The 21,350-nt window shown below is 47.5% G+C and overlaps 2 protein-coding genes and 1 non-coding gene across 26 annotated transcripts in view; 2 read left to right on the top strand and 1 right to left on the bottom strand.

Annotated features, from left to right (window-relative positions):
* LRSAM1 (leucine rich repeat and sterile alpha motif containing 1) overlaps nt 1-16,362 on the bottom strand; it is a 39,828-nt gene extending 23,466 nt beyond the window's left edge. For 2 of the 24 annotated variants that reach the window (XM_072748548.1, XM_072748543.1), the window contains exons 1-11: nt 16,185-16,362; nt 15,638-15,878; nt 13,619-14,944; nt 13,146-13,202; nt 12,556-12,600; nt 11,438-11,515; nt 9,821-9,889; nt 8,050-8,134; nt 6,915-7,036; nt 3,990-4,080; nt 176-306 (exon numbers count right to left, since the gene is read on the bottom strand). In XM_072748548.1, coding sequence (XP_072604649.1) covers nt 176-306; nt 3,990-4,080; nt 6,915-7,036; nt 8,050-8,134; nt 9,821-9,889; nt 11,438-11,515; nt 12,556-12,600; nt 13,146-13,202; nt 13,619-13,690 — 750 coding nt within the window. In that variant the 5' untranslated portion in view covers nt 13,691-14,944; nt 15,638-15,878; nt 16,185-16,362. Of the gene's footprint in view, nt 1-175; nt 307-2,792; nt 2,919-3,989; nt 4,081-6,914; nt 7,037-8,049; nt 8,135-9,820; nt 9,890-11,437; nt 11,516-12,555; nt 12,601-13,145; nt 13,203-13,618; nt 14,945-15,637; nt 15,879-16,184 lie in introns of those variants that run through there. The other 22 variants (XM_026009340.2, XM_026009336.2, XM_072748555.1 and 19 more) reach the window with 15 other exon arrangements.
* Nucleotides 16,322-20,170, top strand: RPL12 (ribosomal protein L12). Its single transcript, XM_026009348.2, has 7 exons — nt 16,322-16,461; nt 16,997-17,070; nt 18,085-18,183; nt 18,545-18,626; nt 19,378-19,464; nt 19,842-19,954; nt 20,120-20,170. Exons 1-7 carry the CDS (start codon nt 16,425-16,427, stop codon nt 20,123-20,125), a joined length of 498 nt encoding a protein of 165 aa, XP_025865133.1. The 5' UTR covers nt 16,322-16,424; the 3' UTR covers nt 20,126-20,170.
* LOC112928043 (small nucleolar RNA SNORA65) lies at nt 19,163-19,292 on the top strand. The gene has a single exon (XR_003236674.1). It is a non-coding gene; the product is annotated as a small nucleolar RNA SNORA65 (small nucleolar RNA).
* Nucleotides 20,171-21,350: the final 1,180 nt, after the last annotated feature.

Genomic DNA, 21,350 nt, shown 5'->3' on the forward strand with positions numbered 1-21,350 from the left:
AAGGGGAGGTGGCGGAGGCTCTGTGAAAGCATCTAAGCACACTGGTCTGGATGGAGGTGAATTTGAATTTGATGGAGGAATCCAGGGCCCGCAGTTCTGAACATCCCGCCAGTGCCCAGGGCCCCCTGCACACACACGCCCCCACTCCACACGTCAGCAGGCAGGTACGGCTTACCTGCCACTCTACCTCCTCCCTGGAGAATCTGTCCATGGGACCGTCAGGGCTGTCCCGGGAGGTGTCGGCTCCGTCCTGCTCCAGAACTGGCAGCAAGTACTGAGAAGGAGGGTAGTATTCCAGCCCGGACTCTGCAAGAGATGATACAGGCTGACTGGGAGGGAGGGGACAGAGCCATCAGCTGCTACAGCCTCTGACTTCTCCCCAGCATCCTGTCCCACCTGCCTGGTTGGTCCACTGCTGCCCTGCCCTGGACTAAACCAGCCCCTCCATCTTGCTCACTAGTCCTAATGCCAGGGTCTGGAATGCTGCAAGCACTGAAGAAGTGTCAGTTGAGTGAATAAATAGGCTGGCAGCTGCCTCTTTACCACCTGAGTGAGAATGAGGTGATGTGAAGAAGGAGATTAGTGGAGAATTCTGGGTCCATACTTTCCTGTGTGAGACCTTGGGCAAGACCCTCACCTTCTCTGGCCCTGCATATTTTTCTCCTGTATAACTTGACAGGGTTCGTACCCTCTACCCATTTTTTAGTGGGTTGCTTGCCTTATTCTTGTCAATTTATAGGTATTCCTTACATACTGTAGCTAATAACCTTAGGTCTATGATATAGATTGCAACTATCTTCGTCCAGATGGTAACCGTTTTAAGTTTAATGATGGTATCCTTTTGAGATAAACTTTTCTTTTTTATTTATTTATTTTTAAATATTTTATTTATTTATATGAGAGAGAGACAGAGACAGAGACACAGGCAGAGGGAGAAGCAGGCTCCCTCTGGGAGGGAGGAGAGAGCAGGGAGCCTGATGCAGGACTTGATCCCAGGACCCTGGGATCACACCCTGAGCTGAAGGCAGATGCTCAACCGCTGAGCCACCTAGGCGTTCCGAGGTAAAGAACTTTTAGATTTTAATATGGCCAAAGTTGTCTTTTAAAAATATAAACGGGAAAGGAAATACTAAAAGTAGACAGTAGGTATATGAAAAAATATTCAAATAACCAAGGACATGAACATTACAATAATAGTAGGCTGCCTTGTTTATCCGTCAGAATAAACAAACTTAGAAGACCTTTAAAGACACCCAGTGTTATTTGTAGGAAGGAGAAAAGGGTCCTCTTAGAAGCCTCTCACAGGAATCTAAACTCACGCAGTGCACAGCGCTTAGCCCCTTTCACCTGCCAGCCCCACTGCAGCCTGCCCTAGAGGAATAAGCCTAGTGTGCCATGAGAGGTGGGTTAAAATGCTCATAACAGTGGAAGACTGGAAAAAAAAAAAACAAAAAACAGTGGAAGACTGGAAATAGCCTCATGTTCACCAAAAGGGGAGGCTACATAAGCTGTGGGGCTCCACCATGTGAAATACTATACAGCACTTTAAAACAAGACCAATCCATCCGTTTTGAGATAGGAAAAGGCCTAAGACCTATTCTTTTTTTTTTAATGGCTTTTTAATTTTTTATTCATGAGAGACAGAGAGAAGAGAGAAAGAGAGAGAGAAAGAGAAGCAGAGACGCAGAGGGAGAAGCAGGCTCCATGCAGGGAGCCTGACGTGGGACTCGATCCCAGGTCTCCAGGATCAGGCCTCGGACTGAAGATGGCGCTGAACCGCTGAGCCACCTGGGTTGCCCCCTAAGACTTATTCTTGAGTGAAAAAAGCAGGGCTCAGAGCCACAATAATACGTTATCTTTTATGGGTTAAAAAATGTTTTTAAAATAAGAGCAAACCCCAAAACTTTACATACATACGTATACCTACTACACCGTTTAAATAAGTTGAAGAATTATTTCTCAAGCTGTATAGTAGGTATACATATGCTCATTGTTTTATTCTCTGTCTTGACACCTAGAAATTACGTAATTTAAAAATCTTTTAAGGAAAATAAAGGGTTTGATTGGGGGAATGGGTGAAATAGGTGAAGGGCATTAAGCAGCACACTTATATAGTGATGAGCACTGAGTCACATACAGAATTAAGTCATCATATTGTACACCTGAAGTTAATATAACAATTATACTTGAAAGAATTTATCTAGCTCTACCGCTAGCCAGGATTCACATTAGAATCACCTGTTGCTCAAAGACTAATTGGATAGGTATGTGGCCCGAGTAGCTGCTGTGTGATGTGTAACTTTTTTAACTGAAGTATCACATACAGAAAGTGCACAAAGTCTTCATGTATAACTTGGTGAATGTTTAAAAGTATATACACCCTTATGAACAGGAATTGGGTTTGGTTCAGCGCTCATGTGCTGATAAAAGTGTATATTCCTTTGTGTCTAGCTTTTCTCACTGCATGTCGCATCTGCGAGGTTCACCACTGCTGTGGCAGTAAAACTTTTTTTGTTCTTTTTGATTGCTGTGGAGTATTCACATGTGAGTCTGAAACAATGTATTTACCCATTCTACCACTGATGGGCATGTAGGTTGTGTCTGGTTTGGGCTATTATGAACAGTGCTGCCACGAATATTTCTGTACTTGGCTTTTGACATATATTCATATGTACTTTCCCAGAATACAGAATACACCTAGGTATAGAATTGATGGGCCACAGCGTGTTTGAATTTTCAGCTTTAGGAGGTATTAATAATTTTTGGAAGCAGTTTTTGACTTACACTCCTACCTGTTGTGTATGGAAGCTGTCGCTCCACGTGCTTGTTAATTCTTTGTCCTGACATTAATTTTAGCCATTTCAATTCGGTGTGTTAGGATTGAAGTGTCTCTGTGCAGTTTTAATTTGCTTTTTTTCCTATTGAAAAAAATGATGTTGAGAATTTGGGGGGATACTAATGGCCATGTGGATATTCTCTTTTGTAAAATTCCTATTTGAGTCTTTTGACAATGCCTTTTCCTTCATCTTTGTATGGGCCAGAAGCAGCCCTTTGTTGGACATGTATGTTTTGCAAATATCCTTTCTAACTTCATGACTGCTCTTTTTTTCCCTAAATGGGGTCTTTTCGATGTTAGTGAAATGTAACTTATCAACCTTCTATGGTTGGTGCTGCCTGTCTCCTATTGAAGGAAGAAATTAAGGTTCTTTACCCCCATACAGATATCCAATTGAACTGGAATCATTTATTGAAAAGACTTTCCTTTCTTGCTTTCCTTTCTTGTTTTGCAATGGCCCCTTTGTCACCCACACCTGACTGTGTGTATGGGTCTTGGCCATGTTCTACAAGCTCCCCAGGAGCCATCAGGCAGATAGGAGGTGGCCGGGTATTCTGGCCTCCTCTTGGGGTGCCCAGACCAGTGGTGGCCCTGGGTGTTAGCTGCGCTGTCACTCCTCTGAGTCCAGTCCACCGTGGCCTGTCCTGGATGACCCCAATGACTCCCAACTAGTCTCTGGCCTCCATGCTTGCTTTCTCCAGGCCCTTCTCTTCCCTGCAGCTGGATGAGTCCTCTCCTGGGTGACACCGGACCCAGGTGGCCTCTCCAGCCCCTCACCTGTTTCCCCTCCCTTTGTGTGGCCACCCCTACCTGCCTCTCTGCAGCCTGCTTCCCACCATGTACCCCTCTAAGCCCTTCAACCTGCTTCTCCTCCTGCCAGCAACAGCCTTCTCTCCTTCTTAAGTCGTAAATACCCTCAGGTTTTGGTCGAGCCCCTTTCTCAGATTTTCTCTGATGCCCTAACCTAACCAGTAATGAGAGTTCCTGTGACCATCTGCTCTGCCTGTTTCTCCTGCTAGACGTGGTGAGATCTGAGCAGGTGGGGGCTGTGGCCTCCCGGGTCTCTGCTATCCCCTAAGTCTGGGGTGGCATAGGGCAGTGGCTGGGACCATGCTTGCTCACTGGGTGAAGGAGGCAGGCTGCCTGGCCTTACCTTTGCAGAGGAATTGCTGAATGGCCTGGGTGCCAGCACTGCATACCTCCTGTGGGGGGTAAACCATGGACGAGGCGTCGAGGTTCAGCGTCTGCAGACACAAGGGAAATATCTTTATATGTATTGTCAACACAATCCTAAAGCACCTGGTTTAGTTACAGAGTTGAATGTTTGAATTGAGTCTCCTCTGCAGGGGCAGCTTATCTGTCTTGTTCCTGCTGCATTTCTAGCACCTAAAACAGTGCCTGGCATGCGGCTAGCATGTGATTCATGTTTTTTGGGTAAAAACATAAATAAGTGGAAAAAAGGGAAATTGTTTAAAGAAATACTCATATTCTCTCACTTTAGTATATTTATAAAAAAATTTGGGGATCCCTGGGTGGCTCAGCAGTTTAGCGCCTGCCTTTGGCTGGGGGCATGATCCTGGAGATCTGGGGTCAAGTCCCACGTCAGGCTCCCTGCATGGGGTCTGCTTCAACCTCTGCTTGTGTCTCTGTCTCTGTCTCTGTCTCTCTCTCTCTATGTCTATCATGAATAAATAAATAAAATCTTAAAAAAAATTTTTTTTGGAGAAATCTCTATCAAACTCAAAATGGTTTCCTCTAAAGGGTAGATTCTGGGGTACTTTCTACATGAACTTGGAATTTAACAATGTGATTTTTATAAGTAAGAAAAAACTCAATGTTTACATGGGCACATGTGCATCTGCTTACGGGTTTATGAGGCCTAGAAAACAGGGATCTAATTCACACAAATGCCCACGCTGCTGTCCACTGCCATGCTGTGAGGTTTTCTGTGGATTTTGTTTGTTGAGCCAAGCCCTTCTGCTAGCTTCTCACTTGTTCCCAGAGGCCTCCTGGACTTAGCACAAGTTACCTAACGCCCATTTCAGGAGCACATACCCTCTCTACCCTTCCCCACCCCAGGGGAAGGCCTGAGGGACCAGGCAGGAGGTTGCTGAGTGGAAAAAGCAGCTCAGATGTGCCCCAGCTCTGGCCAGCACAGCTCTTGCACCCGGTAACATGCACTGCACCAGGGAGTCTACCCTGGAGCAGAGGAACTGATTGCCTGGGTTTGGGGGGCCTGAGAGCAGAAAACCCCACCCTAGGAGGCTGAATCCAAAGAAAATTCACCCACATGGGTGATACTGGTCACCCTCAGTAAAGCGTGCTGGATGCTGGGGCTGCACCACCTAGTTTGGTGGCCCTGAGCTATGCCTGGCTGTGTAAGTTTACATTTTCACTGACTAAAATGAACGTGAATTTAAAGCTCAGTCCCTCAGTTGCACTGACCACGTTTCAAATGTGCAACATCCACAGGCAGCAGGCCGCTGCTACATGGGACATAGATTGTGGGTGTTCCTGTTACCGGCAGGAGCGGCAGCTGGACACCACTGCAGGTGGTCACTCAGCCGTGGTGTCAGACCCCAGCTGGTCCTGTCCCAGCTGTGTGCCCTTGAGCAGGCCAGCTGACTTCCCTGAAGCTCCCTCAGAGTTCAACAGGCATGCTATCACCCAGTAGCAGGGTAATAGGAGATAACTCGTGAGAAAGACGTTGGCCTTAATGGAATGGCTGTCTGTGGTCTCATCCTGGAAAAGGGTTTAGCCAATGCCCTACCAAAAAGCTCAAAAGCTTTTTTTTTTTTAAAGAATAGATGAGGGGCATCTGGGTGGCTCGGTTTGTTTAGCATCTGTTCAGCTCAGGTGATGATCCCAGGGTCCTGGAATTCAGCCCTGCATGGGGCTTCCTGCTCAGCGGGGAGTCTGCTTGTCCCTCTCTCTCTGCCCCTGCTCATGTTTTCTTATCCTCTCTTTCCCTCTCTGTTCCTCCCCCTGCTCATGTGCACATGCTCACTGTCCATGGCTCAGTTTCTTCATCTCTAAAGGCACACAACACTATCTGGCTCGCAGGATTTTCCTGAGGATTCAGGTTAAAAACCTTGCCTTACGAAGCACCAGAAAAATGTGAGCTGTCTTGTCACCACGACTGTTAAGAGCCCACCTTTCCTGAGTGAGCTGCTTTGTGTCAGTGTCTCTTAAGGCCTGAACTGTATGTCCCCCAAAAACACATATAAGAAGTCCTAATCCCTTGTACCTCAGATGTCACTATATTTAGATATAAGATCTTTAAAGAGGAAAACAAATTCAAAATGAAGTCACCAGGCTGGGCCCTAATCCAGTAAGACTGGTGTTCTTATAAGAGGAAAACGGACACATGCACATATAGAGGGAAGATGATGCAAGGACACACTGAGAAGGTGGCCATCTACAAGCCAAGGAGAGAGGCCTCTGAAGCAAACAACTCGGCCTGCACCTTGATGTTGGAATTCCAGCCTCCAGAGCCATGAGAAAATAAATCTGTTGTTGGAACCATCCAGCCTGTGGTGCTTTGTTATGGTGGCCCTGGCAAACACACAGGGACCCAGGAAGTGCTTGTACCCTCTCCTGACAAAACTCAGTTTCTACACCTCCTAGTGAGGCTACTTTCTCCATCATGAAGTGCTGGGCTCTTTGTGATCCAGACCCACCAGACACAGCAACTGCCAACCATGTCAGATCCCCTCATTCTTCCCTTAACACATCCTGTGCTTTCCACTTCCTGTGTCCTCCGTACTGTCCCCTCACCCAAATGCTCCATTACCAGCATCTACTTCTGCAAAGCTAGTTCCTCTTTCAAGGTCTGGCTCAAATACCACATCTTTTACAAAGTGCCGACCCCACCAGGATTCAGCATTCTGTCCTCACACTAGGAGTGTGTTTTTCTGCCTCCAATGTGGCAGCAAGAGTCACATAATTACAACTGCTCGACATTGGCCTCTCTGTGAGCTTGAGATCTCTGTGGGCCCAGCACCCCACAAGCAGGGGAGGCATTTAGGAATGTGGGAAGGGGAGGTGGATTGGCCAGAGAGAACAGTTCTGCACTTACTTCCAGGGTTCGAACATGCGCCAGCAGCTGTGGCAACCTCTGAATCTCATTATCGCTGATGTCAAGAGTACGTAAGCTTCGAAGTTCTCCCACGGTGTCTGGAAGCTCCTTCAGCTTGTTATCTGGAAAGATCCCAACGGCAAAGCTCAACCCCCCAAAGCCCTTTCACCAGTTTCCTGCCTGACACTGCCAGGACTTGGGGGCAAGTGGGCACTTCATGTTGACCTCGGGGCATGTGCCAGGTCCCAAGACCTGAGGCTCCATGAAGAAGAGCAAAGTGGTTGAGTTTCAGTGACTTAGGTTTGAGAACATTCTTACTCCACCACTTACTAGCTGAGTGACTTTGGAAAATGGATTTTACCTCTTTTGGCCAGTTCTCTCATTTGTAAAATGGGGATAATGATACTATTTGTCTTCATAGGAATATCAAAGGAACTATGCATATGAAGCCCTCAGCACACTGCCTGTAATAGAGTAAGTGATCAATAAACATGGTATCATTATTTTTATCTTTATGTGTCACCAAAGAGTAAACTGAAGCATTTTGTACAGAAAGTGCTTAAGGTCAACAAGAGGACATCAGGGAGCTGGGGGTATGGGAGAGAAGCATCCTGCATGCGACTCTGTCACTATCACACTGGGTGGTCTTGAGCAAGTCACTGCTGTCAGCCTTCTTTTTTCACCTGTCAATGGGGGAGCACATCTTCCTGTCCTTGCCCCATGGACTTGGGAGGCTTGCTGCATTGCTGACTGCAGAAGTGCTCCTCCCTGAGTGTGAAGCGTTCGCTGTCACAACCTTTACTGTGGCTCCTAAATGGCTCTTCCCGTGCTGGGCTGCCACTCCAACTGCTCCTTGTTATTACAAATATGAGTGCCTGAGTCTGGGAGCCCAGTTGTCAGGACTGTCTGCCCTCCTCTCTGTAAGGCCCTGATGAGTCACAGGAACTCTCCTGATGCCCTGTCTCGGTCACCATGGAGACAGACACCCTCCCCCCCCACCCACTGCAAACAGGGGGTTTATAGGGATGCCCCAGGACTGGCTGCTCAGGGGCTCCTGGGAGAGCGCTCTGCAGATGCTGTTGAGACATCCCAGAGCTGATAGGAAGCCACATGGATAGGGCCTTCTGGCCCCTACCTTTCATACTGAGGGTCTGGAGCTGGATCAGGTTCCCAATGGAACGTGGGAGATACGTCAGTTGATTCTTTTCCACATTCAATACCTAAGAAAGAGGGAAGAATGACATGAGAACCCACATGCAGAGAACAGTGTCTATGCCTGCCTCAGGCCAGGCAGCATCTGGACACCACATACACCTTTGGTTTCTCCTGACAGCCCTTTGAGGGGGCATCAGTTGTTACAATCCCGGGTCAGAGAAAACAGGCTCTGAGTGGTGAAGTCACAAGCCCAAGAGAGCTGAGCCAGTTTTTACTGAGGTTCTATCATTTATGCAGACCACAACAGCCCAATGATGACCCCACAAGCAAGCAAGCAGGAAGAAGGGGACTAGTAGGTTCAGGGACCAGAGGAGGCGACCTTTGATGGGGCTCTAGGAATCCCAGCATCGGGGGAAGGAAGTAGAGCTGCATGATGGCAGCAGGATCTGTCTGAGGTCTCTAGCCTGGCAGCTGGTGGTGCCCAGATGGGAACACACACTCACTGGTTTCTGCAGGCTGTGTGCCCTCCCAGAGGCGGCACTGTGAGAGGGACAAGGTCAACAGGATGGCACACTGAATACTCATTAAATATTGATGCAATGGAAAGCTAAGCAGCCATTAAAAATAATGTGGCAGATGAATACTTGATGAGCTGAAAGATGATTAGGAGTTATTGCCAGGTATCCAAAAATTACAAAATGATGAATGCAACAATTCTGTAAAAATATACATGTTAAACAAAGTCCCTAGAGATCTTACACCCAGATATTCACTGTTGTTTCCTAAGGAGTGGCAATTTGTATTATTCGGCCACATGTTCTGTGTGCCCTTGGGCAAGCGACAGGCATCCCTCTGGACCTCAACTTTCTCATCTGTAAAATGCAATGACATCACCCACACTGTAGGGTTGTTCATTCAACGTCACTTCTTGGTCTTTTCCATGTTCGAGGCAGTGTGTGAAGTGGGAATGCTGCCCTCAAAGGACTACATCTCAGCCAAACAGTAAAGCCTTTCATTAACTACAAACGCTGTTAGTGCTGCCAAAGAAATAAGCTGGGGCTGAGACAGAGGCCCAGAAGGTAGATACTCTGACAGGGAGGTTGGGAAGATCCTCAGGGACATCTGGGCTAGGAGATGATGAGCAACTCAGACAGAAGGGAGAGGAGAGGCCTGCATTGAGAGGCCCTGCTGCAGCGGAGCAGAAAGGCCAGAAGGGGTTTAGGAGCTGGCTGCTGGGAGCAAGGGGGATAGCAGAGAAGGCTAGAAAGCAAGAGGGCCCACCATACAGGGTGTGCAGGGGCACAGTGGAGAGCATAGATCTTAATCTGAGTATGCAGAAAAGCCGCTTCTTCCTCCGTAAAACGGGACTAATGCTAGCACCTTCCTGACAGGGTGGCTGCAGCAAATCAATAGATAAAATGAGGGAAACACTTAGCTCCGCACAGGCATGCAGGGGACTACGAGCGATCAGAAGTGGGAGGATAAGTCAGAGTGCTGAATTCATCACTTCCTGCTTCCTTCCTTGTGGAAGCTCATAGTGAAATCCCAAAAGCACATGCCAAAAGTATGGTACTGAGACTCTCACAGCTTGGATTGCCATGGTCAGGGTGTCACCAAGCTTCCTGACAAGAAAGGGATAGAGGGAGCTGGAAGCAAGGGGAGCCCTGGCCAGAGCCCAACCAGAACTCTCCAGGCTCATACAGTTTCTCACTTGCAATCAGAAGTGGGTGTTCTGTGTCCTGCAGCCATACCTGCAGGGCAGTCAGCTGACCTATATCATCAGGAAGAGCTGAAAGATGATTATTGTGAAGATCCAGAACCTGCAGAAGGAAGACAAGCTTAGGGGTCACATCACCGACGGAGAAAGCCCACAGATCTGAGGCTCCAGGGAGGCGAGAAGATGCCACGGTCTTTTCCTGCCTTTGGTGTTGAAACAACACCAGCCTCTCCTCTTCAACTACACAATTGATCATTCTATCTCAGCTCCTTTTTCAAAATGTTATACCATTTCTTTCTTTTCTTTATCAAATATTTTTAACTGTTGAGCAATAAAAGTATGCTATGAAATGGTCTGCATAAGCATTCATGTTAAAAAGGGAAACCCTTGGGGATCCCTGGGTGGCTCAGCGATTTAGCACCTGCCTTTGGCCCAGGGCGTGATCCTGGAGTCCCAGGATTGAGTCCTGCGTCAGGCTCCCTGCATGGAGCCTGCTTCTCCCTCTGCCTGTGTCTCTGCCTCTCTCTCGCTCTGTGTCTCATGAATAAATAAATAAAAAATCTTAAAAAGAAAAAGACTGGGATCCCTGGGTGGCACAGCGGTTTGGCGCCTGCCTTTGGCCCAGGGTGTGATCCTGGAGACCCGGGATCGAATTCCACGTCGGGCTCCCGGTGCATGGAGCCTGCTTCTCCCTCCGCCTATGTCTCTGCCTCTCTCTCTCTCTCTCTGTGACTATAATTAATAAACAAACAAACAAACAAACAAATAAATAAATACATAGATAGATAGATAGATAAATAAATAAATAGATAGATAAATAAATAAATAAATAAATAAATAAATAAATAAATAGAAAAAGACTACCAAATGTGCAATAATATACTGATGCTGGTTCTCTGTGGAGTGTGAAATGACATTTTTCCTCCTTTGCTTTAACTGTAGCTAATTTTTTTAACAATCCAAATGAGTACACAGATATGCTTCATTTATACATAAATGAAATATATACACAAGTATAAAATACCTATTTAAAAAACATATAAGATGCCATGTATTTTATCACAAAAATAATAAGTGTTGGACCAGAATAGCAAAGAGAAGTGAAAAAACCACCTCAACTCCTACAAGCCAGGGTTAACCACAAGAAACACTTTGATGCCTGACGCTGCCATCGTTTCCCTTATTGTGCATATCCACTGCCAAAGCTCAAGTTCATGTGCAATAATCCTGAGGTCATAGGCCACATGTACTACGAATCTGTCCCAGTCACTGTCCTGGAAAGGCTGACCATCAGGAGGAAGTCAGCCCAGATCACGGGGCTTCCTGCGTTGCCCCCTGATGCCTGGCGTCCCTCTGGGGCCTTCTTGTTTGGGTCCATTATTCTCCATACTCTCTGTGAGTCCACCTGCTATAAGTTTATGCTTTGCCTTTCTACCTGTTGGGCAAGCTTCCCTGAAGGGCAGGGCCTGTGGCTGGATATCTCTGTAACCCCACTCTGTGCACAGCACTCAAAAGGTGGCCTATAAACTGTGCTGACCCAACCCCAGCCTATCAAGTTAGGCCCACCTGGCATAAACTTTAACAAAGGGAGCTTGAGCTGTTACATGCAGCAGGCAGAGACCCTGACACCTGGGAGAAGGGCCCTCAGTACCTTGATGGTTATGAGATTCAGTAGGCTGCAGGATTTAGGGAGCAGGGAAGTGAGATGATTCGTATGGACAATCAACACCTGTATAGAAAAGATTTGTGGCATGTTAGCCTGAGGAAGAGCAGCAAACAGGGCAGCTAGCTTGGTGCAGGATGCACTACAGATCCTGCCTGCCCGGTATTCTCTGTTCTCCCAATGGGGGATGTGGTTCAGAATCACAGAACCTCCAAATGTGGAATCACATGACCTGAAAACCTGTAATTTCAAGGGTGAAAGGGATCTTCAAGACCTAATGCTACTTTCCATCCTGAGAAGGGTCCTTGTGTAGCTGTCCTGATCTTAACCTCCCTTAGCTTCAGCAACTTCACATGAGGAACAGAGAATAATAAAGTACCTGCCTCTGAAAGCTGCTGTATGATTAACTAACAGACAAAAAGCACTAAGCCCAGGGCTCGCCTGGGGTCCGGTGCTCAATCCACGTCATCGGTTGCTATTTCTATAGCATTGACCCCTGCATAGAAACTTCTAGTGTCCAGGAGCTCACCAGGCTATTGGTATGGAACACTTATTATCTCCATTAGATAATTCATTTAGAATGCTATGCTCTCAGCTGCCTACATGCAAAGCTGTGATGCCTTCCTGAAAAATCATTCATTTCATTCTTAATCTCTGCTGGGTGACTAGAATGAAATAAGCTCAGTTTTCATTATTATTAACAATGAGGTCTCCCAGTGTTTACTGTGGCAGGCATCATACCCCACGCATTCACATCTCCATCTACCTACCTCCCCCCGCCTGTCACTCATTTAATAGTTCTCATGATACCTCTGCAAGAGTAGAACTAGAATTATGAATGTCTCCATTTCATAGATGAAGAAACGGATATAAGAGTTGGTGGAAGTTGCCCAACTCATGAGGGGCAAAGCCAGGATGTGACCCAGGACCATCTGATGCCAAATCCAACTTTTCTAACTGTACAAACAGCTACTTCAAGCTGAAAGGGTGAGAATGAGGGAGAAGGGAGCTGTCCATGCCAAAAAGTGGGTGCCTAAAAGTCCCACCTGATTTCAAACATGCAAATATACAATAAACAAGTCTGTGAAAATGAAGATTCACCTTACCTTCTTCTGCAGAACTTTGCATGTTGCAAAAGCCCCAAATGGAATCTAAGATAAGAGAAAGAAGTCAGTTCCTCCCTTCCTGCTGGGTTTGTTTTCTGAGTGGCACACATGTGAGGGAGAGATGGGGCAAGAGGTGATCAAGTGCAAAATCCTCAAGTGGAAAGCAGTGCTAAGCCAAGAGGGTGGCAGAGGAGGCTGGTGAGGAGTGCTGCTGGGGATGTGGTCAGCCATCATCTGCAATCAGCTGGCAGGAGCCTGCCCTGCCCAGCTCCGGCTCATACACTATCCCCATCACAAGCTCTACTGGAGCAAAAGAAAGATCTCTGGTGCTATAGAGGCTGGAGAAACCCAGATTCTTCAAGTTCCCTAGAAATCTATGGGTATATTTTGTAGACTCCTTGATTCTTGTACACTATTTCGAGACCAATGATCATCTCAATTCTTTTGAATAAGAACAAAATCTAAGAAAACTTCTCTTGACTAATGCTTCTGGTGTTTTAAAAGTCCCAGTCCACAGCTGTCTTAGGGACATTGTGATCCAAGTGAAAAGGACAGATCAAATTCATAGCCAGAACACTCCCCCAGTTTACCTCTGAGAGCTCACATTTAGAGATGTCAAGAACGTCATCAGCCCCAGCTTCTTTTGCCTGATGGTAAAAAGAATAATAATTTGAAAATTGTTCAAACAAAACACCCTTGCAGAATGGACAAACCAGCCAAAGAAACAGGATTAAGGAGCTGTATGAGACCACAGACACCATCTTGTTCAATTAGTCCATCTGCAAGTGTACCAATGATCCCTGTTTCAATGGGGCTTGAGGTCCAGCACGGAAGAGCAAATGAACAAATGATGATTGCCATCAGTTCCCTGGGAGAGAGGCGCAAGGCACTCCAGAGCACCAGGCAAGTGGCCTCACTGATGCTTTGAGTCAGAGATTTTCTCTGGGGGTCAGGGAGGCAGATGGGAGAGAGGGAGCACACAGCTTCTTTGGGTGCAGTGTGGAACCCTGTTTTATGAGGGCAGAGGCAGAGATGGACTTGGGGGAAACCCACTTTCCCTCACCAGACACATCTGATACTCCAGGCGTTTCCGAGCCTCCTCACTGGGTTTCCGCTTCCGGAAGAAGAGCGGCATCTTTCTTTCTCCCCCTGGAGTAATCTCCAGGACTCTAGGGCATAGGAGAGAAATCAGGGCCTGGGGGATCTCTCACACTCAGGGACAGGCAGCACAGTAACACAGAACACATAGCTGATTTACTGGACTGTATGATCCTTGAGGTCAACATCTGTATCTATCTCAACCATTCATCTGCCATGAGCCCAGCATAGCAGGTCTTTCTAAGGATGTTCTCTAAGAACTCATAATAGACAGGACTGATGAATCACTTCCTGAAACCCTTTCAGAGTGGCATCAGCTACATTATAAGAAAAAGACTTCTTTGTTGAATAAAAATTCCAAAGCAGTCCTCAGACGCCTTACCACCCTCACAGCTACTATTCCATCTGATTCTCACTGCAGACCAGTTTAAAGTGATGAAATGGATGTATAAGCTGTGATTGGTTATATGTCCCGGATTGTAACAAAACCAGTCTGGAGCTCTGCCCTTTCAAGTCCTGATACTGTGGGGTTGGCCCAACTCCTTTGTGCTCGAATAATTTAGCACACATTAATTACAGTGTTCTGAACTTAGAAGCCAGGTGCTTACTTCCTGCCCAGTATCCGCAAATGTCAGTGCTTGATAAGGGATATCAACTGGCCCAGGAAGCAATCATCCAGGGAACCTTATGGTGAACAGCCCACTAGGCTTTGGGATGAAATGTAATTGGGTTTATGGAGGTTCCTCAAAAAGTTAAAAATAGAACAACCCCACGACCCAGCAATTTATGAAACCAACTACTCGATATTTACCCCAAGATACAAATGCAGCAATCTGAAGGGGCACTCGTACCCCAATGTTTATAGCAGCATTATCAATAACAGCCAAACTATGGAAAAAGCCCAAATGTCCATTGATTGGTGAATGGATAGAGAAAAAATATATACATATATACACACACACGCACACACACACACACAATGGAATATTATTACTCGGCCATCGAAAAGAATGAAATCTTGCCATTTGCAATAGTGTGGCTGGAATTAGAGTGTATTACAAAAATGAAATAAGTCAGTCAGAGAAAGACAAATGCTTTATGATTTAACTCATATGTGGAATTTAAGAAATAGAAACAAGGGATCCCTGGGTGGCGCAGCGGTTTGGCGCCTGCCTTTGGCCCAGGGCGCGATCCTGGAGACCCGGGATCGAATCCCACGTCGGGCTCCCGGTGCATGGAGCCTGCTTCTCCCTCTGCCTGTGTCTCTGCCTCTCTCTCTATCTCTCTGTGACTATCATGAATAAATAAAAATTAAAAAAAAAAAAAAAAAAAAGAAATAGAAACAAAATAGATGAACATATGGGAATGCAAAAAAAAAAAAAAAAGAGAGAGAGAGAGGGAGGCAAACCATAAAGAACAAACCAAGGGCTGATGGAGGGAGGCGGGTGGGGGATGGGTTAAATGGTTGCTGGGTATTAAATATCAGCCACATAGAACTATACATCTAAAAAATATTTATTTAGGGTCCACTACAGCTTATGGAACTAGAGAGAAGGTACAATTGATGAAGATACACATCTAGTCCTCAATGGGACGGGTAGAGATCACAGGTCTCTGCCCACAAGGGTGTGGACAGTCTGGGGAGCAAGCCAACCTGCAGAGCTGGCTCAGGACCATCTTGTCATCTCACCTGCCAGCAGTGATGGGGAAAAGTCTAAACACAGCCGTCTCCCATTCCTCCCTCATGACAAGCTCTTACCCATCTGCTCTCCAAGGACTAACACCCTCTTATCCCCTCCCCAAAGTCAAGCTCACCCACTACCTCCCCGACAGTGACCATCCTTTCTCCATCCCTTCCATAAGATCAGCTCTTCCCAACCTGCTCCCCGATGTTCTCTCCCCTCATCCATTCCTTCCTCCAACGTCCAGCCCAATGGGAAGAACCACACCCATTCTCCCCAGGCTGGAGTGGGGAGAGCCCCACCTGCTTTGTGGGTGGACAGGTCACCACTCCTTCCCTCGGGTGGATCTGAAGGCAGGCAGATCACTCGTAGGGCTTGGCTTGGTCATGGACACCGAGTCGGAGACCACCGGGCACGGCCCGGGACCCCGGGCGGAGCCAGAGTCTGGTCTCCTCCAAATGCAAGAGCTGGGGACGGAAACTCGGAATCTCAGAAAGTCATGCAGACCAGGATGACGAGGTCTGAGGCTGAGAACCGCAGGACCTTGGAATTGAGAGTTGGATCAAATTTAGACCCGAACAAAATTGTTTTGATAAACAAAATGCACATATCACGAGGAAGCTAAAAGGGGGCCAAGGGTCGCTAATGCCCTAGGGTCTCGGAATTGGGGTGCGGACTCCTCAGGGGAGGGGCGGGTCTTTGCTATTGGGCTACAGTGACCATAGGGTGACTCTCATGACAAGGGAGAATAGAGAACAACGAGGCCTGAAAGCAGCCTTCTTTGGTCTGCACCCCCCCAGGCAAACCTCTCTGAACCCCCCCACTTCCGAACCCCTAGTCACAACTCACCGCAGAGCAGGGTTCTCTAGCCGTCAGCATCAGGCACCTGCCCACAAGCAACATGGCGGCAAGGACGTCGCCGAGAGGCTGGGCGGAGCCCACGGTTCTCGCGAGAGTCGCGCTTTCTGCCTATATCCGGCGCAGTCAGAAGCTTTTCCGGTCTTTTGGCTTTAGGCTCGGAGGAGGCAAAGGTGCAACTGTCTTCGGTCGTCCCGAATCCGGGTTCATCCGACACCAGCTGCCTCCACCATGCCGCCTAAGTTCGACCCCAACGAGATCAAAGTCGGTGCGTGCTTTAGATGTGGCTGGGGCTGCAAGATGGAGCATTTCTCCTCCCCGCAGCCCGTTGGGCCCCGGGCTCAGCCGCCGTTGCCTTGCCCACGTCGGGCTTTTAAGCCGCTGCCTGCTAGAGGCCTTAACCTGGCCAAGTGTCTAACTCTCTGGGCCTCAGCTTCCCCACGTGTAAGTGGGGAGGGAGGACCAGACGACCTGTGGTGGCTTTGCAGCCCGCACGCCTAAGGGTAAGGTTTGTGCCCGGGCGCTCCCCGCTCCGCTGGGCTGGCCGGAGGCCGGGCTGCCCAGGGACTCCGTAGCCGTGGCCGTGGCCGAACCCGAGGCCGCTGGCCCACGTGGCGCATGGGGCGGTCCACGCCAGGGAGGCGGCTCGCCAGCTGCGGGTTGGGTGGCCTTCCTTGTCTCCGGTGAGGCTCTTGGTGCGGCTCCGAGAATTGACCAGTGATGTGGGCGGCCCCAGAAGATGCGGAGGGAACTTTGGCGCGAGGGCTCCCTCTGCAGCGACACTCCTCTTTTCTTTCTACCAGTGTACCTGAGGTGCACCGGTGGCGAGGTCGGTGCCACGTCTGCCCTGGCCCCGAAGATCGGCCCACTGGGTCTGGTAGGTCATCCTGGTGGAGGGCGGTTTTGCTCTGGCTTGTGCGAACAGACGGGATCTGGGGTGCCTTGTACGTTGACGGGGTGGTAACGCCTGCTACGCCGCTGAGCCTCCAAACTGGAAGTGCTCCCGTAGCAAGGTCTTGCTTCATTGAAGTGGGGACTTCACTCTCCAGGGTTGGGATCTTACCTGCGGCCTTCCCCATTCTTGAGGCATGGGCTAGGGGTCTTGCTGAAGGTTTAGAAGAGTAGCTTAGAGACACTGGGCAGTCTAGTTAGCTGGTGTTTTCTAGTCCGGGAAATGGGCATAACAGTGAGGTTAAATATGGGAAGGGAAGATTAAATGGGGTGTCGGTTAAATCCTGGTGAGCTTAACATAGTAAGCTTGCGTAACCTACTTGTTAATAGGACCAGCTTTACTGATGACCACTCGATTTACCCATTAATCCATTTTATGCTTTAACTGTGCTTGCATTTCGCCAGATATCATTAGGCCTTTATTCCTTGAACTTTGATCTCCTGAACCAAACATTGTTCCCATGTTGTCTTGCCTAACCAGTGCCTTCTTTACTGCTGGTCCTTGGCTCTCAGCTTAGCTGGCAACAGCTGAACAGCTTTCCTCTTTAGGCTGATGGTCATTAGGAAGTCTAGTACTTGCCCAGATCCCATCCTTGCAGAAACCTGTGTTTTTAAGATTCTGGTGATTTGAATGTAACCAGTGTTGGACATTCCCACGTTATCACATGGTTTCTTATGGGAGGGTAGGTAAGTAAGGGACTTTGCCATCTTATGACCCTGGGCCTACAGCCCCAAACAAACTTAACCCCTAGTTTCATCTTCCCAGTGTATACTGCTGCAATAGCTATGCCTTGATTTGGTATGTGCGCTTGGCTTTAAACAGTGCCCTGTGTGCTCGATTGGATAAGGAAGGTTTGGGGTGTTGCCAAGTGAGAGGGATGGGTTTTCAGACTGTATTTCAACTTAGCACACAGTGTGATAAATAATTTTCTTTCTATAGTCTCCAAAAAAGGTTGGTGATGACATCGCCAAGGCAACCGGTGATTGGAAGGGTCTAAGGATTACAGTGAAACTGACCATTCAGAACAGACAGGCCCAGGTACTTGGTTTGAGGGGGAGGGTAGAGGTAGCAACCCTTTGGGATTCCTGGGTGGAAGGTTTTTGCCACCTGACCCCAGTGGTGAGCTGAGGGCAATTTTAAATGTGGGGAAGGCTCTTGAGAGCATGGATCAAGAAAGAGCAAGGATGTGGACTCAAATATTAATTAGCTCTGGTCACTTGTGTGACATTGGGTAAATCACTTTGTGTCTCTTAGGCTTAGACATGTTTTAGATTGTGAAAATAACTGAGAATGCACAGCAAACCCAGTGTGGCCTGTGTTTTTTGAGAGCCACGTTGCATGGCAGTATTGACTGTCCTCACTGTAAGGTGGAGTAGAGCTCATTCAATCTCTCCTGCAGATTGAAGTGGTACCTTCTGCCTCTGCCCTGATTATCAAAGCCCTCAAGGAACCACCAAGAGACAGAAAGAAGCAGAAAAACAGTGAGTGGCCTTTTCCCTGGTAATTTGTGAGTGGTGTCTACCCAGTGATAACTTAGCTGCATGTGTTCCCTTTAACAAAACCTAGGGGTGGCAGAGGCATCTGATAAGCTGTTGGAGAGCCAGGCACTACCAAGAAGTGTCATGTGGCTCTCCCCAATCCCTAGTAGGGGGCTGGCCGTACTCTGTATGCAGGAGGGAAATAGTAATCGAGTAGAATGATAATGAAATAGTAGAATGAAATAATGATAACCAGAATCCGATCACTTCTGAGCTGGGTAATGCTCTGAACAGCTTGGGCCCAGTAAAATAAACTTGTCTTTTTTTCATGTTTAGTCTGGGCAGCCCCAATGGCCCAGCAGTTTGGCCCTGCCTTCAGTCTGGGGTATGATCCTGGAGACCCAGGATCCAGTCCCACGTCAGGCTCCGTGAGTGGAACCTGCTTCTCTCTGTCATGAATAAATAAAATCTTAAAAAACAAAAATGATAGTCTTATGTGTCTGTGTAAAATTAGCAAAGACTTGATTTTGCCCCAGCCACCCGCCACTGCACCTGATCAGTTTTCTGTTGGCTGGTGCAATCCAGTGGTGAGCTGACAGTAAACCCCAGCTTAGGAAACAGGGTTGTTCTTCATGTGGATGACTCTGTGCCGAAAGCATGGGAACAGCCTGGAAATTAAGATGAGGCAGCATATTACGTGGTCTGCTCTGGCCTTGGGTTGTGATAGAACTTACGCTGTTTTTCTTTTCTGCAGTTAAGCACAGTGGAAATATCACTTTTGATGAGATTGTCAATATTGCCCGACAGATGCGACACCGATCTTTAGCCAGAGAACTTTCTGGTAAGTGGACAACATGGAACCACCTTAATTGTTATATGGGGTGTATTCACCAAGGGTAGAATTTCCCAGTTTGAAGGAATGTAAGCTGTAGTTGGGGTGCAGGGTCTTGTGGGTTTGAAGAAATGGATTGACATCGGTGAATATTTGGGGCTGGATGTGTTTAAATCTGGGTATCAAGGGACCCATGGAGTCTTTGCATTAAGAACTTACATATCTAAATCGAGTTCTGAATTGTGGATTAGAGCAGCAGAAATGTCACTCCATAAAATAGGGTTAATTCCTCCTTACCTGCGATGAAACTCCCCATGGCATTTCCCCATGGTATCCAAGGACTGAGGGATTGCAGTCCCTCTGATGGCAACTTTTCTTAATTATAGGAACCATTAAAGAGATCCTGGGGACTGCCCAGTCTGTGGGCTGCAATGTTGATGGCCGTCACCCTCATGACATCATAGATGACATCAATAGTGGTGCAGTGGAATGCCCAGCGGTGAGTGACTTCTGTTTCATTTGCCACCTAAAGCAGGGTGAGAGCCGGAGGAAGGCTAAAGTATGCATAGAGAGGCTGGACTAGTTCTAAATAGAAATGGTCAGTAGTGGGTTTGGGCTATAAGATTTTTTTTGTCCTACTGACACATTTTTTTCTTTCCCACAGAGTTAACTACAAAGGAAAATATTTCAATAAAGGATCATTTGACAACCAGTGGACGTTTTGATGTGGCCTCTTGCTTGGGGAGGCTAGCTCCTCTGTGGTGCCAGGGTGGCAGAACCTATAGAAGGAGCCGTTTGGGTAACAAGCTCCTCCTGGGTGACAGATTGCTGTCCTGTATGGACCTAGAGAGAAGACACCTAGAAAGTAAGTTTCAGTGCTTTTTGTAGGACACAGATACACACTTTACAAAATATTTTGCCAAAAAGAAAACTTGTACCTCAGTATGAATACATGGCAAGGAGTTTATCCCAGACCAGTTTAATTCTTGAGTGGGCTAGTGTCCTGTGGCTCTCAGTGTAAGCCTTCAGTCTGTTCTAATGTATAGCCAGGCTTCAGAAGCACTGGTGGGAAATAAAGGAACCTGACCTTGGTCTCAGCCCTTAAGGGTTGTTTTCTAAAGGCATGTTTTTGCCTTTCCTGAGTCTGTTCTCTTTCCTTAGTTCTAGTCCTTTTGACTCTAGTTCATGACTCCTTTTAGTGTGAGTGAAGGGATGAACCAAGATAACCTGGGTACTGGGGCAAGCTATACCTGAGCAGTTTAGAGGGGCTACAGGGTAGAGGGGAGAGGGAGGAATTTAGGAACAATTAACCCAAGAACTTAGTTTTCTTGACATTAGTCCTATTCCTGCTGTATATAATTTTGTTAATAGGCCTCTAAAGTTAGGTGAGTTTTAACCCCCCACCCCGTACAAATAGAGTTGGAGAACTGTAGTGGGAAGGATAAACCTTCTAGGACCTGTGCTAAGTCACCAAGAAATCAAAGTCAAAGGCCTTGGTCAATGAAGTTGTCTGACTCCCAAGTCCAATGTTTACCTAACCCCAAGTCACAAGAGTTTACTGCTGAGATGAAGTCATGCCAGTTATGTATGAAGAGGAGATGTCAAAGGCAAAACCCAGGACTGGGAAAGGGAGAAAGGCCAATGAAAATCTTACTCTAGGGCAGCCCGGGTGGCTCAGCAGTTTAGTACCACCTTCAGCCCAGGGCCTGATCCTGGAGACCCGGGATAGAGTCCCACATTGGCTCCCTGCATGGAGCCTGCTTCTCCCTCTGCCAGTGTCTCTGCCTTTCTCATTAATAAATAAAATCTTAAGAAAAAAATACTCTAAAGGAAACTTAACTAGGCAGAGAAAGGACCCACTGGCCTGAGCCAGGGAAAGGCCTCAGATTGTCCTA

This window comes from Vulpes vulpes, chromosome 2 (genome assembly GCF_048418805.1).
Source record: "Vulpes vulpes isolate BD-2025 chromosome 2, VulVul3, whole genome shotgun sequence".
NCBI classification, from domain to species: domain Eukaryota; kingdom Metazoa; phylum Chordata; class Mammalia; order Carnivora; family Canidae; genus Vulpes; species Vulpes vulpes.

Excerpts from the sequence above, each read along its gene's own strand:
- RPL12 (XM_026009348.2), top strand. The coding sequence starts at position 16,425 with ATGCCGCCTAAGTTCGACCCCAACGAGATCAAAGTCG. Across the intron at positions 16,462-16,996 it reads CCCCAACGAGATCAAAGTCG|TGTACCTGAGGTGCACCGGT; the intron begins GTGCGTGCTTTA and ends TCTTTCTACCAG. Across the intron at positions 18,184-18,544 it reads TTCAGAACAGACAGGCCCAG|ATTGAAGTGGTACCTTCTGC; the intron begins GTACTTGGTTTG and ends TCTCTCCTGCAG.